Source organism: Chrysoperla carnea, chromosome 5 (genome assembly GCF_905475395.1).
Source record: "Chrysoperla carnea chromosome 5, inChrCarn1.1, whole genome shotgun sequence".
NCBI lineage: Eukaryota > Metazoa > Arthropoda > Insecta > Neuroptera > Chrysopidae > Chrysoperla > Chrysoperla carnea.
The window spans coordinates 52,143,302-52,161,224 of record NC_058341.1 but is presented as its reverse complement, the minus strand read 5'-3'; the positions used below and the strand labels follow the sequence as shown (position 1 = coordinate 52,161,224).

General features: G+C 29.1%; 1 protein-coding gene across 1 annotated transcript in view; it reads left to right on the top strand.

Moving 5' to 3' along the window:
• LOC123301224 (alkaline phosphatase-like) overlaps positions 1 to 17,923 on the top strand; it is a 639,211-nt gene that overhangs the window by 590,264 nt on the left and 31,024 nt on the right. Inside the window, exons 5-7 of the mRNA XM_044883958.1 lie at positions 12,000 to 12,207; positions 17,057 to 17,197; positions 17,284 to 17,478. Coding sequence (XP_044739893.1) covers positions 12,000 to 12,207; positions 17,057 to 17,197; positions 17,284 to 17,478 — 544 coding nt within the window. The remainder of the gene's footprint in view (positions 1 to 11,999; positions 12,208 to 17,056; positions 17,198 to 17,283; positions 17,479 to 17,923) is intronic.

Here is a 17,923-nt window from a genome sequence, read left to right as displayed (position 1 = left end):
CACGTAAACAAAATTCTATTGCCAGTAGGTAACAAAACAAACTTTAAGAAACAAGAGCATTACAAGTAAATAAATAATTATTAACAACTAAAAAAATGCTCTTGAAATGTAGACACTTCTTCTTCCAAATAATTTTCCTTGTCAGAACCAAGTCACGAAAATCGAAAAATTACTGGGGCATTTACTTTTACCAGGTTACTTTTGAATATATCCCTAGCACTAATCAATATCGTTCGACATTAAAAATCGGGAAAGGCGTACGGATCGATGTAACATCTATTCATTTTACCAAAGAATTATTGTCTTTAACTTAGGCTTTAAATAAACCAAATGTTACTGGGACCTAATTTTGAATTTTCTGTAAAATGATAATTAATGGTACTCCCTTTTCCTGTACTAATGTTCTATTGCCACGCAACTAATTAATTCAATGCAAATGTTCGAATAATTTCCTAATCATTCTGTACAAAGTAAGTAGTTAAGTTGAGTTTGTTCATCGTATTTTAATGCGATCTATAAAGTTTTCTACAAAATGACTAAAGTTATATAATAAACAATACATTCTATAGAATAATTATTATAATAGTGGCCTTTTTACCATATATAGTTTTAATATGATATAAGCAAAGTTTCATAATTAAATATAACAAACATATTACATACAAAATATAAATATATTCGCACCGTGCGCGAGTTTTGTTTCCATGCCAACGATACACTACTTTAATTATAGAATTGTATTGTCTCACAAATTTAAATAAATAATTATGATAATTTATATTTGAAAAATAATATTTGTGCAATTTGATTTCTTATTTTCACAATTTTTAATGCATTAAGTTTAATTAATTAGTATTTTTCAATAATTTTAATTTGACAATTTCCTTAACATTAACATGAAAAGAATTGCAAATTAGTCATAACAGCGTCCTTAATCGCCAAAATTTTTCACTGGATGCGCTGGCATCGATTTTATTGTCCCTACCATGACTATGCACACAACGAATAGGTATGTACAAGAAGTCACATATCATGATTTTATTTAGCCTACGTGGTAAAATAATTAGAAAAAATTTCGTAGCTAAGCAAATTCCCTCAGAGATTGAAAAATAACACATTTTTCTTAAAATCGAATACTGCATTTTTTATTTTTTAAGAATTTTTATTTCGAAAATTCAGAGCATCTAGAGAAAAAGTTTCTTTGAGAGTGCATTTTAATATGTTTCAATAAAATCAGCTCAGCCGTTTGAAGATCTTCACCTTTCTTTGGTATGCAAATCTAAATTCGCACTTGAAATATAGCTGAAAATACTCTCCATCAAATCTTTGGGAGCTATGATGCCACACAGATATACAGGCATGCTAAACTGATATCACTCCTCTTTGGTATTCGAGGGTTAAAAAATGAAGATTTTATAAACAAACGTCTGAACTTTTGTATTAGTTGACTATAAAACAAAATTTTAGCTCGTAAATCAAAATATAAATTATACAAAATTTTTGTTGCAAAAATATTATTATTTATTATTTAAAAAATATTATGTTTCTAATATAATCGTTTTCGAGTTTGCTGAAGTAGAGACATACAAACCAGATCCTTTATTAAAACATTTTTTAGTTCCTTTATTAAAACATTTCACATATTCGCTCTGTGCGTGAGTTTCGTTTCCATGACAACGATACACTACTTTAATTATAGAATTGTATGGATGCATATATAATTGTATGGATTGCATTGAAAACTTACATTTAAAATTTAATATTCTTGTTTCACAAATTTAAATAAATAATTATGATAATTTACATTTGAAAAATAGTATTTGTGCAATTTGATTTCTTATTTTCACAATTTTTAATGCTTTAAGTTTAATTAATTAGTGTTTTTCAATCATTTTAATTTGACAGTTTCTATAATATTAACATGTAAAGAATTGCAAATTAGTCATAACAGCCCCCTTTATCTCCAAAATTTTTCACTTAAAGCGCTGGCATCGATTTTATTATCCCTACCATGACTACGCACACAACGAATACTACATTTTCGGTATCTTTGGCAGTGTGTGTTTACTAACGTTTTGGATAGTTTAAAATCTATAAAATAATATTTAAAAATGTATTCTTATTCAGTTGTACAACAATTATTAAATTTTAAAATACTAATTGTTTCTCATAATAATAAAAAATCTATTTTTTATTGGTTTTATAATTAATTTTAAACTTATCAAGTGTAAACATCCAATTGACTGACTTAATTGTTGAAATAACAGGTATAGACAGTGTTTATAACGCAATGGTTTATTTCTTTACGCCATATAAGAAAAGAAAGATAGCTATTCTTATACACAAAATGATAAGAGAATTTATCGTGTCACTCCCTCAGTATACAGGTACCTGTATACGTACTACATAATGTTTATTAACTCAATTTGTCATTTCTCTAACGGTTTAAAAGATGGTTCCAACGGACTCAAAACCCAATGGACCTATATTGCTCATTTACGAACTCTACATCACTTTTAACGTCCTGAATACGCTATAAAAATTTCAGCTTGATTTCTGTTTGCGTTTTAAAGTTATCGTGTTGTCAGACAGGCAACCGCAAATGAACTATTATGATAATTTTATAAAAACCTATACCAAAATTTAGTTTATAGCATCAATAATTTTAAGCGTTACAAACTTGGTACTAAACTTAGTATACCTTGATATATATTACATATATACATGGTATAAAAACTGTAAGATGTTCTGCTTTGCTTTTTTTTTTTTCTTTTTTTGGGTGTGAGTGTATTTATTTGCTTGGAAAATATAATGACTTTCATAAAAATACAATGATCAAATTCTCATTTCGGGAAATACCTACATCCTTTCAACTTTCATCTTTCAACTTGCACAACATTGTCAACACTGTCGCCAGGGTTGAGGAAACTGTGAAAAATAAGATATTAATTTTTAGGAGACGTAGCACAAAAATTTACAGCGAGTGTATAACTAACTAAATTTGATAATAATTAATTGTTTTTATATAGTTATAAAATGAAATAACAGCAAATTTATTACAGTTAGAATTATGACCAAAATCGTCAAATGTCAATAAGTAGTCATGCAGAGAATCTACGGAAGAAAAGCTTATAATATTTTTATATGTCGAGTCCTCAATTTTAGTCAGTCACAACGTAATGAAATTTTATGAGTAGGAAAATAACACCTAAAGAATCTAAAAACTAAAGGACACTTTCATTCTTAGTCTACTCTCAATTTTAATTTAAGTAAACTACACTAATATAGGTTTTACTCACATATAACAAGTAATGTCTACATAATTTAATACAGTGCAGTGCAAAAGATGTTAACTACACAATATATTATATTATTGAGCTTTTACCAATGAATGAAATGTTTACATACCATGTAAAATAACCAAATATGTGTAACATCATCATCATCAAATGAATTCAATAATGGTAATATAATATAGACCGATACTGAGTCTGAAAAATGAGTCGTGACTCCAATGCAAGCAACATAAATTATTAGAAACAATTCAAGCTATTAATTCCAGCCTAGTCAATTAATTTGGTTTCCAATTTACTCCGAGATAAAAGTATTTGAAGTTTATTTGATCGCCAATACATAGCGGACTATACATTGGCCCCATGATACTGATGAGACTTACAGAATGCGCATTAAGAGTTAATTATAATAGGCTTTTTGTCCTAAATTTGAAAAATTGATTTATACTTTACCTTTGTATCTGATTTACATCAAGAAAACATTATTTAAAATACCTTATGCATTTTGCATTTTAAAAAACCAGTTCAAATTTATTTTTCAAGCAGTGTAAAATGTCATGGCGTCTTGAATGATATCAAAACGTGACATACAATAATTTTTGTGTATGCAAGTTTACTAGTATTTACATTTTAACATGGTTTTGTTTTTGTAAGCATACATAGCCTTTCTTATGGCGTGACGTAGTACCTTCAAAGTACATCTGATTGGTGTTTGCTGTCACGTGACCGAATATATTGTAATTTCCGTAGGGTTGTAGAATTTATTTTTAAAATTAATAATAATCCTTATATTTTATAAAATTAATTGTGTGTTTTATTATCTATATATCATGATTAATCATTTGAATTTGTTATCCAACCGATTTATTCTTAGTGGACAAAAGGCTATTCAGGGGAGTTTTTTTAACATAATATCATTAAAATCACGTACAAGTAAACACAAAGCTATTACAAAGAAGGAAAGCTATATCTCTGCAAGCGCAACATAAGTTGCTTATACCGCCTGCAAAGCGTTTGTTTTGTAGTAATACCAGAGGGTTTTATTTTAAATTATTTCATTAATTCTTACCAAAATTTCGCCGTATTAGCTCAGTTGGTTAAGGCGTAACCAATTCCGTCCGCGGTATGCATAGGGTAGCGGTTTTGATTCCCACCGTCGCAACCAAAATAAAATAAATTAATAGTTGTGATGAGCTAGTGTAGTGCATGGTATATGCATGAAGGAGGTGCACTCAGCCTCTGAAATTGAGGAGCTGATATTTGAAATTATCAGGGGAAAGATGGTAAAACACATATATAGCATCACAATGGGCTCTATAGCCTAAGTGTGTCCTTCGTGGACAGCCAATATAAACTAACCTAACCTAACCTAACCTACCAAAATTTTTCAAAATTATTTTTAATTAAATTCATTTAAGCATGCAGTCTTATTCAAAATATTATACAATTCACATTGATTAAATTTATTGCCTGTACTTTTCAATGGTAAAGCTCTCTTTCTAAGATTTTCACTCGTGATTTATGTAGGAATTTTCCTTTCAAAATTTAAATGAATCTCATCTTAATGATGAAAGTAAACGTGCATGCAAATTATCGAATTCAGCTTGAATTTTTATTTGAAGGAGACCCGATAGTTAATATAAGAGGCACTTTGATTGGATTCACGTATCTTTTTCGGACTAGAAAGTGGTCTAACAGTTGTGTCAGCCCACGCTTCATTCGTTTCGTAATTGTAACAACATTTCAAGCCGATGGAAAGAAGACTTTACAACTCTGTGTAAGTATGTATGTATGTGTATATTACATGGTATTATTAATAAAGTTTGATATGTTACATAAAAGTTTCAAATTATCAGTTATTTGAAAACATCAAACTTTTTAATCCTCAATTTTATTACTAACTAAAACATACTCATGCATATTCATACATTGTAACATACCTACATGTTTTGATCTGTTTGCTATCAAGGGGTTCATACTAATAACAGTCAAATTTTTCTCTCAATAGGTACAGTAGTTGCCCGATGTAGAATTTACCATATTACGCATACAAATGTAAAACTTGACTTGACACCATGACACAATTTGAAAGTGAAATTAAAATTGATTAAAAAACGAATTAGTTGTAAGCATTCAAAGGTTGATTTCCCATCTCCTTTTACCAAAACAAATGACGTCATTTACCTATATCTTCTTCTTTGTTTAAATAGGAATTTTAAACTTTCATATTTTGCGTGCTTCTAAAGATTTTCAAAAAACCAACTTCAATTTTCTGCCCGTGCATTGAGAATGTTTCACTTGAAGTAAGAAAACAAATTTATTCAGCATGCCCATTACTTGTTGCCAAATAAAATTCACTGTTATCATATTTTCCATAGCAGATAAAACCTACATCAAATTAAAAAATAAAAAATAAAAACAAATAATTTGAATAGCAGCAGTATAACAGCAATGTAATGTTTTGTAAATATTTTGAAAACAGTGCTATTTTTATACCATGCATATATGTAATATGCAAGGTATACTAAGTTTAGTCCCAAGTTTGTAACGCTTAAAAATATTAATGCTATGACAAAAATTTTGATACAGGTATTTATAAAATCAGCTAATTAGTCTATTTTCGGATGTCTGTCCGTTTGTCCGTCTGTCTGCCAACACGATAATTCAAAAACGAAAAAAGATATCAAGCTGAAATTTTTACAGCGTACTCAGGACGTAAAAAGTAAGGTCGAGTTCCTAAATGAGCAACATGGGTCAATTGGGTCTTGGGTCCGTAGAATCCATCTTGTTAACTGTTAGAGATAGAACAAAAATTTAAATGTAAAAAATGTTCCTTATAAAAAAACAAACAAATTTTGCTTGAAACATATTTTCTTAAACATCACTGTTTACCCGCGTGGGCGCAAATTAGGCGTAAATTGTAGAGTATGTATATGGGGATATCAATTATGTATGTGTGACATGTATGTATGTGTAATGTGATAGAGTAATCAACACTGTCTTTACATGGTATTTCAGAAAATTAACTCAATCAATTGTTTGTTTTCACTTGTTTACAATTATAATGGATCTTGATAGAAATATTATAGTCCACAGAAATGATCATCCTAATTTGAATAATATACAGGTGATTATTAATTGTAGTTAAAAATTTATGACACATATCTGGTTTAAAACGCAAAATTACTTTTGTTCTTGTCCTGATTTAAAATTTCAATTTATCTTTAAGATGTAAGCAATTACATAACTTGTTCTATCTTATTCTTGCAAAACAACTTTTGATATGTAGTCTCTATGGTAATTGCAGGTTATAACGTCACCAAGTGTTTAATGTTTAGGCTCCATGTCGAACGTCTTTTGAAGCAATAACAAAATTTTAGGATAAAGGCCCAATTCTAAAATGTCAATGTATATTCTATAGATAAAATAATATTAATCTTTGGTATATTCGCACAGGACTTGTTTTTTGTACGAATTATGAATTGTGTGTATTTTGTATGTTGTACGCCAACAGACAGACGGTAACACACTTTTTTACCTTCCCACCCTTCATGTAACGCCATGTATTACGTGGTTATGAATATTATTGCAGTTTTTACAAATCGTACATTTTTTAAATTATATTTAAATTCAATTATTTGGTAATTACTTTGGAAAATTACATTAAAACTAATGTATAACTAATACTACTTTTTTTATTTAAACATCATCTGTCTATACAGGCGACAATTATTTATATTAGTGCCTACAAATAAGTTTTATTCATTTTTTATAAAAATAAAAATGTTACTTGATGAGAACAATCATCGCTTAACGCCATGTCATCCCTCCACCCCTAAGAGCGTTACGTGATTGATGGACAATAGGGTATTCTACTATTTTTGAAAAAGTACTTCGAAATGTTGATTTTGCTAATAAAACATTTATATTCACACGCTTTCTTGTCAAAAACTTACATTAAATTTTAAAGCTTTTTTAAACTGTTAAAGACGCGGGAATCCAATTTGGTGACGTAATATCGGTATCATTATACAAAATAGCACAGACAAGTTTGATTATCTATGGATATATTATACCCAGCTGTCTACACTAAACTAACTGATGGTCTATGGTTCATACCGATATGACATCACATCAGGGCTTATAGTTTAAAAAGTATAAACAGTTTAAAAGTAAGGATTTTTAATTTTAATATTATAAAAGAAAAATGTGCTTTTATGACTCGAAATCAGAATAATTAAGTATATTTTTACATAAATTTTAACTTTTTTCAAATTTCATAATTTAATTTTCACTACCGAAAATACCCTATCCTATGCTATTAGGTAAACAAATTCATATTCGCCAAAATTCTTGATGCTGAATTAGCATGTTTGAGTAATAAACATCCAAATATACAAACTTTCATATTTATGTTATTCGTAGGCTAAGATCAATTAGCTCTCTAAATCCCAGTATACAACAATATGACAACATATTTTTAAACAAGCATGGGCTTACTTGGAAGTATCATAAAATTTTGACTACTTCACATGGTATTAGTTTAAATAGTATCCAATCATGAATTAAATTATTTCCGATGATATTCATAACAGTTTTTCTTTTACTTAATTGTTGAACATCAAAACTTAATATTCGATTTAAAAAAAAAGTCTGATTAAAACTAAAATTACTTGGGCTGGAAAGGGTTAAAGGTTTAGCAACTTCATATTTTGTAAAGTTCATATCAAAGCTTCATTTGTAAGAGGATTTTATCAATAATTTTTAATGCATATATTTCGTAAAAAGTAAATACCAACTTTTATAATAAACTTCGAAATCCTATATACTTAAGCATGTTCTAACAAGTACTTAAAATTTTTATCTACATATCTATATAAAATAAGTACATATACAACAGATTATACAGCAACTTGATAGTACAAAGTACAAAGAAATTAGATTTCTGTTCAATTTAATGTATTTGAAATCGTATAGAATTACCAAGTGGCCTAGGAAGATTGATCCTATTCATAAGTTGAAATGTAAGTTTAAGTAACAACAACCACAAGTGAAATTTTCAAAAAAAAACCTCCGACAAATTTTTCGACTACGGAACCGTTAACGAGCATTTGAAACATATCAAATAACACTTTCCATTAAATTGCCTTTTTCCTTAAAACCTTTTCCAAACTGAGCCGATTTAAAAAATGATCATTACCAGTTTTTAGTTTTTTTTCGGGTGTGGAACCCTAAATTCACATTTGAAACAAATTACCTTTCAAACGAAACCAAAAAAATTAAAATCGGTTCATCCGTTTAGGCGCTACGATGCGACAGACAGACAGACACACACACACACATAGCGGTCAAACTTATAATATTATAGTTCGATTTTTGTTTCAACTTATGATATTGCTGTTGATGGGCACCTACAAGTACCGAGTACCACAAATCGCGCAGTTTTTCTTAATAAATAATTATGTTTATAAAAATCAGGTCGAAAATTTTTACAGAAGAGTTCTAAAATATATACTAAAACTTCCAGAGATGAAACCAGAAGAGAAAAAACATCTGCAAGGAAACTTCACAGCACGAAGCGAATCTAAAATTTAGGGTTAAATTTTTCGATTGTGTTATAGAATTCTACGATAAACATTCACATAGACCATAGAGATGCGCAAAGCTTCACAAAATTCGTTTGTGGTCGCAAAACTCGAAAAGTAGTCGATGGAGTAACTCAAAATTTAGAAAGTTCCGAAGTTCCCATACGTGAAATATTTTTTTAACTATCTTTCGCAATAGATCCAATAGTATATCAGTGTTGGCTAAAGGGGTGTTTGCAAGAGCGATTTTAACCGCTTGGGCAAAATAATATGAACGATTCACTTTCCTTGTTAGCTCTGCCATATTCAACGAATAACTTATACACGGTAAGAATTTTTTTGTAGATATCACTATGTCAGTATCGGTATGAAAGCCATACGGATTTGACCATTAAGAGAGTAGTAACATTAGCAATAGTTTTGGCGGATGAATCAATGCAGTATGGGCGTCAAGCCCCTACCCTGGCAAAATAAGTACTTAGTCGGTTTAAAATAGAACATAATGTATTTGATCTTTTTCTTAAAAACTTTTTATTATTATTACAACAAAAACACGCTATTTTATTTTTATATATACTTAAAATAATTTTCTTGTTGGTTATAGTTATTATTGAACGAATATACAGATAGAAAGATAACATACTCGAAAACTATTTTTATTATTGTAAAAAATAAAATAAAACATTGCAGAAATATTGTAAAAGAAATATTTGGATTATTAATTTTATTTCTTTTCTTCAATAAAACTATAATTTGAGTTATAATTTATGGCAAGTTATAAGTAAAAATTGAATTATAAAGAAGTCCCGAGATTAAATGGCCAAACTTTTAGAGCATATTTTTTTAGCAATTTTAAGTCAAAAATGCCCCTCATACTATTTTCCTAATCTTTATAGCTAAGTAGCTACGAGCAATAATGAAATATTTATGTGTCATTGATAAACAAAGTTGTTAAATCTAACAGATTTTAGTATCCATGAATTATTCAGAATAAGTAGGATCCAAAAAATATATAACTATATTAGATGAATATTTTTCGAAATATCCAGGATCGCTTAGAAATAAAATGACTTTTGTACACGATTGTAAGAAAAATCTTTAAAACTATACTCACTTTATCTTGAAATGGCCCCGATTTTATATTTTTTGTTCAAAATTACTGTGTACATAAAGTTTTGTCATTTTTTTTTTCTTGATTTTTCTGAAAATACATCCATTTGAAGATTGTACTATTTAACTCTGAGATGTGATCTAACATCGTCTACAAACGTTGATGTTTCGGTAATTTGTAAAATCAACCAACCTTTCGGGTCTTCGAAATATTTAGAGAAAGTAGGATCCCAAAAATTTCCAAGTCTACTTTAGTTACAGGATTTTAGGCAGTATCTTTAAAACTATTCACCCTATATCCTAAATTTTATCACATTCAAAAAAAAAAAATATATTTTTTAGACTTTACCCAAAATTGCAAAAATTTTGCTTCTTCGACAAACTTATATTTGTGTTCGACAGACAGATATTCTGGAAGAATTTCAGTCGATACAATATTTTCCGCTCAATCAGGCAGATTTTCATAGTCTAGATTTGACGATAAATTATCTTTCACAGATGAATTAAGCTCTGGTAATGAAATAAATACAAGTGTAATCTCTATTTATTTCTCTTGATTTGCTCACAAAATTAATTAGTCAAATTGATTATTGATTTTCTTAAATTGTACGTTTATCAGGTTGAAGTCGATTCAATTGATTCATTATTATTTGAATTCAATGCCAAAAATAAAATATCGATAATTTATTCTAGAATAGACAAATATATGAAAATTTACACTTATTTTAAATCATAGACAGAATTGATTGATGTGTCAGATAAACTGTGTGATCTTTAAATTTTGTCTGACCTATTTTCATGGAACATATAACATTCATGTTAATGTAAAGAATGTCAATTATGAAGTGGTTACAACTACACAAAAAATATATGTTATTTTTAATTTACTTAAGTGAAATTTACAAAATTTAAAAAACTCGCACTTGAAACATATATGAGAACACTCTCCATTAAATTACTTTTTTCCTTAAAGCATTTTGAAGCTCGTCATCAATTTTTATGTTTTTTCTTATACGGAGCCCTAAACTTGCACTTGAAACATAGCTAAGAACACTCTCCGTTAAATTACCTTTCAAACGAAACCAAAAATTCAAATCGGTGCATCCCGTTAGGCCCTACGATGCTACAGACAGGCAGGCAGACACACACACATAGCGGTCAAACTTTTTCTTAGTTCGGGGGTTAAAAATAGAAGTGCCCGTAAAACATTAAAGAAACCTTTTAGAAATATATTCGTTTTAGGATCTTTTAGGAAAGACATGTTAATATATTTGACAGTATTCAAAATGATGTCATAATTAGTGATATCTGTATAAATTATGGGTTTTAAATTCAATTTGCGATAATATGTGATAAAAATGGATTATTCATTAAAAAACCTAGCAGAATTTAAATTGAGCTGCTATCGTGTAATAGAGAACGAGTTAAATTCACTGCCTTTGGTACGAAATAAAAATTTGCTAAAATACTATAAATTTTCAAGGAAGAGTAAAGCCAATAAAAAGTAATTTTTGATTCGATCATATACAGAGTGATCATAAGTGTACGATTCGCTATAGCTTCTATGTTAATATAGATATCAAACCTTGTTATAGAGAAAATAACGCCCTTCTGTGGTATAAGTAGGTTAATTTTTTGATTTCTACGGCAAGGGAAAGGTGCTCTAAGGTGTCTAAATTTATTAAATGGCATATATATATATATATATATATATATATATATATATATATATATATATATATATATATATGCCATTTAATAAATTTAGATAGTTTCATAATAATACTTTCTATAAGTCGGTCGGGGCACCTTTCCCTTGCCGTAGAAATAAAAAAATTAACCTACTTATACCACAGAAGGGCGTTATTTTCTCTATAACAATATACATCACTGTTATTTAGTATCCTTCGAAAAAAATTTTCAGAATATTTGTTAAATTGTCACCCTGTATTTATAAGCACAGACTCACCTAGATAAAAATTATTTTAAAAATGGTATTTTCTTTTCGTAGGTCCTATTAGGTGGTGGCCGTCGTCATTGGCTACCAAAAGTAGCACGTGATCCTGAACAAACTGAAGAAGAAGGCAGACGTTTAGATGGTCGTAATATGATCGATGATTGGGTACGCGACAAGAAAAAACGTAATTTAAAGGCAGAATATGTATGGAATAAAGGACAACTTGACCACATCAATTTACATCAAATTGACTATTTACTTGGTAAGTTATGTGTGTACTTTATTAGTTCATTCCCATCTCATGTATATGGTCTTTTCTCTCTCTTACATGCGTGTAATATTATTGCCTAACTGACTGGATTATATACATTTAATCAACACAAAACATTTTGATTTCTCCCTAAATGGGAAAACTAATATTTGCACATTTTCTGAAATCATTTTTATTGATAAAGTTACTCTCAGAAACTTACAAAGCAGTTTTTTCATTGAACGCGGATTTTTTTTATTTTTTTGCGAGACTATAATAGCTTGGTCAAAATTTTGATTGACGTTATGCAAGATATATGATTTTACGAAAATATAGTAAAGCATTGAACAATTTGTTTACATGTATGTGAAGGGCTTTAATACCTGAATAAATATCGAAAAAATAAAAATAAAAAACGTCCAATTTAAGCCATACAGAACGACTGCATTTTTATACCATCATTCATATTATCTACTGGCTCATGCATGGCTCGGCTTAATATACGAAAATTCCAATCCAATCTTTTAAATTGTAAAAAATCCGAAAGCCTAATGGTGTTCGAACAATACCATTGTTTGAGTTGTGTTTGTAGCTACCGGTTAGTTTTTTTTTCCAAATAGATTTTTTACACCATAAAAACAAGTTACAAAAATTGAAAATTTTTATTAATTTGTGTCGAATAATTTTTTTTTTTAATTTTTGACAGTTCAAAACGTCTTTTTTTATTTTAAAATTGTTTTTCAAGTATTTAGAAAATTAAAGAAATTTATCGAAGATCTAAGTTTCTATTAAAAACGCTAAATTGAGTATCTCATAAATGGAAAACCCCATAGCTGTTCTTATTTAAAACATTCTATCCAATTTGCACTTTCAGCTTATTAAAAATTTTTTTTTCGTGTTACATAAACCTTGGATTTTTATGTTTAAGATTTTTTCATTAAATAAAATTTCTCACCTTGTATACTCACACACATAAGAGTATTTACAAGAAGTAATGAAAATAATCCAGAGGAAATGATATTATATCACAAAATTGAGTACTCTCACTGGCTCTGGGTGAATTAAATTTTTTTTTATTTTGTTTATTTAGCTATTTTTATTTAAGCAACAATATCAAAGCCTGATTTTGGGACACTCATTTAACCTCCATACAAGATATGGACCAAAATTTTCGCATACTCTGAGTTCGTTCTGTTAACCTTTTAACAACTAAGGAAATGGAACCATGGAAGACCTACTTAACTTCAAAACGCTACATATTTCATAAATTAATTTTTTCAAAAATTGGCTAAGAGTAAAATAATTACCTACTTATTTACTGGTAATATAAATTTGTAGTTTAGTCACTCATTTATTTTCAGACAATATTTGTGGGCCGTATTTGATTTCTTGGTGGGCAACCAAATACAATATTTATAATCTTAGAAAGGTCCCGGTTCGGGCATTCGAAGCAAACCTTGTTTCCGACCATCATATGAAACATTACTAAATTTATGTTAAAATAAAAATATTATCAAATAAAAATTTTCGTTTTAATCAATGTCCAAACGTTTTGCTATGAAAATGGACTGCTAACAAAAAAATAATTTTAACTATTTAAGCTATTTTTCTTTAATTATGTAACATTCAGAAATTATAAAACATCATTGATTCCACTATCTTATAGATATTATCTTCTTGAAATTAGGGTTCGAACCAGAGCGTGTTTTCAGACCACAAACTCGAAATATTTTGCTTAACTTTAAATTAATTCTTAACTTTTTGCTAACTACGTACGAATTCGTGGCAGTCTTTAACAATTACTTCGGTTTTCTGTTTTGTTTGTTTGTTTGTTTTTTTTTTTTTTTTTATAAAAATTAATAAATTTTAGGCTTTTATCAAATATGTGTCGTGTGCCGTCAACTGGCTCTCTAGCTATTTTTTTTAACGCCAAATTGTATAAAGCACGGTATTTTATGGTTCACCTACTGCTTAATTTTTAAGGATATTCTTAAGAGTTTAGGAGTAAATTTTTCCGTTTTTAAAGTTTTAGTCACTTTAAAAACCTTGTTAGAATAAATAATCCCTTCGGTACTTCAAAAACAATAGGGGAAAAAACTTTGGCACTTGACAAAAATCGCATCTGTAAAACATCGTTTGTTCCTAATTTACAAAAAAACTAAGCTATTACCACCATGCATATAACAACTATTGCGAACTGTTCCAACTGTGGCGGTTGCCTCACTTCCTTACATCCAGAGGCGGATTATGCATTTTTGCATCCGTAGTCGGTTTCAAAATTAGCGCCCATCATAATAAAATTTATCGATATAATTTTTTTAAAATTTTTTATTTTGTTCTATTTTGAACATATTTAGAGTTCACATTGATCAAATTGCTTAAAAACGAAAATTTACTGTAAAAGTTGATGTACGATTGACTTTTCTTTTGAAGTTCAATCACAAGTCTATCTGTATTTACTAGATATACTGCCATTCTGAATATTTGCCGATCAGATAATCAAGAAGTAATGTATTTGGCAAATTTATCTGCTGTGAGCTTTCTCTTCCATATCCTCTATGTGTCTTTCTCATTTCGACTATTGAGATTTCCAAGGCTTTCTTTTAATTTTTAATAAAATTTTTCCTTTCTGTAGAAATTATATGAATTAGACAGTCATACATTTGAGTAACAGTACAAACGTCAATATCAACAGACTATAATTATTCTAGTTTACTTACGCAATTAATTTTATGTTTGTTTAAAAGCTTTCACGCGCGCGCCTATTTGTTGCCTATTTTTCACCTCGCTCCCATAGGCACGTGTCTACTTTGTCCTATGGATAATCTACCTCTGCTTACATTGTTTGTTATATGGAAGTGAAAATCTGAACAGCAATCATTGTAAATAAATAATATTAACAAAATAGGAAACTGCCTAACTAACAACAACAAAAATGAAATTGTTTAACTGAGTATGAAAAAAAGCCTGAGTATTTGTGAGTTTCCACTAAATTGTATTGTAAGTCAAAGCCAGTCAGATATGCTATGTGTTTTTTTTTCGACTCTGTGTTTGTGTGTATCTATTCTCAATGGAGCGATAATTTAAAATACTATATATCCATCAAAATACAAAAATACTTACAACCAAACGAGTAGTATACAGTATATCATTCTAGTAGCAGAAAAAATCATTTGGGAGTTGTATAAAAATCTACTCCTGTTGTTATTTTTGTTTGTTACACAAAACTCAAAAATCATTTTACAGGGTGAACTTTACAAAGTTTTAGTATGGAACTTTAATAAAATGCATACTTGATAACCAACTCTGAAACCCCATATTAGTAATTTTTCCGAGCACCTAATCCAAATGAACTATGAAATCCAACTTTAAAAAAAAAAAAAATATTTTTAATTCCTTAAGGATGTATGAACTTCTATGATCAGCAAACAAATAAAAAAAATACATTTTTCCAATTTTGATACTGAATTATGTTATGACTTGAGTTATAACTCGACGGAGAATAAAATTTTTTATTTCTTATGGAGAAAATTGGTTCTTTTTCCTGGATATGAAATTTCGAATATGTTTACTTTCTAATAAACAGTTGTTTTTTTTAGAATTTGTTTTGATTTCGTTCCAAGTGAAGATTATCCAAAACTTTCAAAATATATCGCTTTTTGAGATTTCTATATCGCTTTCTTCTTTTTCATAAGGGCAATGTATTTTATATCGATTTTCAATGATTTTTTTCTTAAGATTTGCATGGATACCTAAGCTGAAAATTTAACCAAAAATTCTTTGATTTTCTACCTATAAAAAATTTCGAGCCTTTAAATCAAACATTATTGTCATGCTCATACATCTGTAAAAAAAAAATTTAAGGCCATCTGTTAGTTAGTTTTTAAACTAAAAATAAAACAATGTTTTATTTTTAGAGAGAGAAAATTGATAATTTTTATTGAAAACAAGCTGCTCCGACACGCTTCGTTCTGTTAAAAGATATTAGCCTATCGTAGTCTAATAAGAGCTCTGCGCTACATAACACATTTTGGTTTTTCATATTTGTCTATATGGATGAATTACCCATGAAAAATTTGATTGTAAAAATCTCAACCTCGGCTCCTTTTGCAAGACAGGGCTGCATTTGAAGGTGAAAATTTTAAGTCCGTATAGAGAAAGAATTGCTCGTATCATTTTCTCACCTCTAACTTTAGAGAGCCTGAAAAGAGTTTTAGTGTTGACCGAAATAGGAAACTATTTGCGAGTGAGTTGAGTGGGTAGCATATACAAATATTAAATTTTCATAGCCTTTATCTATTGCAAACTTCATGCCAGTATTTTTCTCTTTTGCCACTTACAATTTTGACATATCGTTTTCCAATAGTGGGCTCAACCATAGAAATGATTCAGTAATGGTACCTCAACATATTCACATATTCGTTAGACGAAAATCTCGCAAATTTTCTCTCATTCTAATCAAAACTGATAAACTGTTTTCTTCAAGACAGAAGGAAGAAAATAGGATCTTGTCGTCATCTTCAGTCTCTGTTTTATACTTGCCTTTAATGGAAAAGTTTTGGTTTAAAAGCCTTAAACTGAAACAAACTGTCAAAAAATTTGTCATTTCATAATGTCAAAAAAGTTGGAAATCTGTAATAGAAGTCATTTGGTTGACATCTGAACAATGTTATTTTTCGGATATGTACTACAAATATCTACCTTTTCTTTCCAATTTTTCTTCCAAGGGTATTTCATTCAAAAACTCTAAAAGAGTATCGTATTTAAAAACTAAGCAAGAGATGGCCCACACTATATTTACCTCCAAAAATACAAAAGTGAACAAATTTCTATTTATAAATATTTTTCGTCTTTTATATAGGATTGTTCGCTTATTCACATATGGATTTTGAAGCAGACCGTGATCCAGGTCCCACTGGAGATCCGTCACTAGCAGACATGACACGAACTGCTATAACAATATTGAAGAAAAACCCAAAGGGATTCTTTTTGTTTGTTGAAGGTTTGTATTTAAAAAAGAAAGAAGACAAATTATTGACATAGAAAAATTGATGATGTCACATTTTTCTTTTATGTTTGATAATACAGGTGGACGTATTGATCATGCACATCATTATAATAATGCATATCGCGCATTAGATGAAACATTAGCAATGGAAACAGCATTATTGGCAGCAATGTCTATGATTAATCCATCCGAAACTTTGTTAGTGTTAACCGCAGATCATTCACATGTGATGACAATGGGTGGTCAAGCAACACCACGTGGTCAACCAGTTTTAGGTAAGATGCCAATGATTTATGTATTAAGTCTTTTAGGTATAAGATTCATAGAAATATTTGGTGTAGACTTGATATTTGTGAGCGCCCATTATTTAGTTGTTAAAAAATAGCTCCGATCAATGTATGATGTCACAATTTTAGAAATTCTGGTTACTTTTAATTTTTGCTAGCCTAACAATCTATTTTTGCACAAAATGTCTCATAAGTGGGGCGTTTTCTTTCATGGTATCATTTTAATTCCGTTGATAAGTTAAAAGTTGACGAAAATCTTTTTTTTGTTATTATTATTATTCTCATAAGCAGATCATTGTATAAAAAATCATAAATTCATGTTGCTTGATACTGAAGAAATAGAAAGTCCAATGTAAGCACCTAAAAAATCGTAGAAATCGGATACCCTAGTGTATTATTCCTATTTTGGAGTTATGGCACTCAGTGCAATATT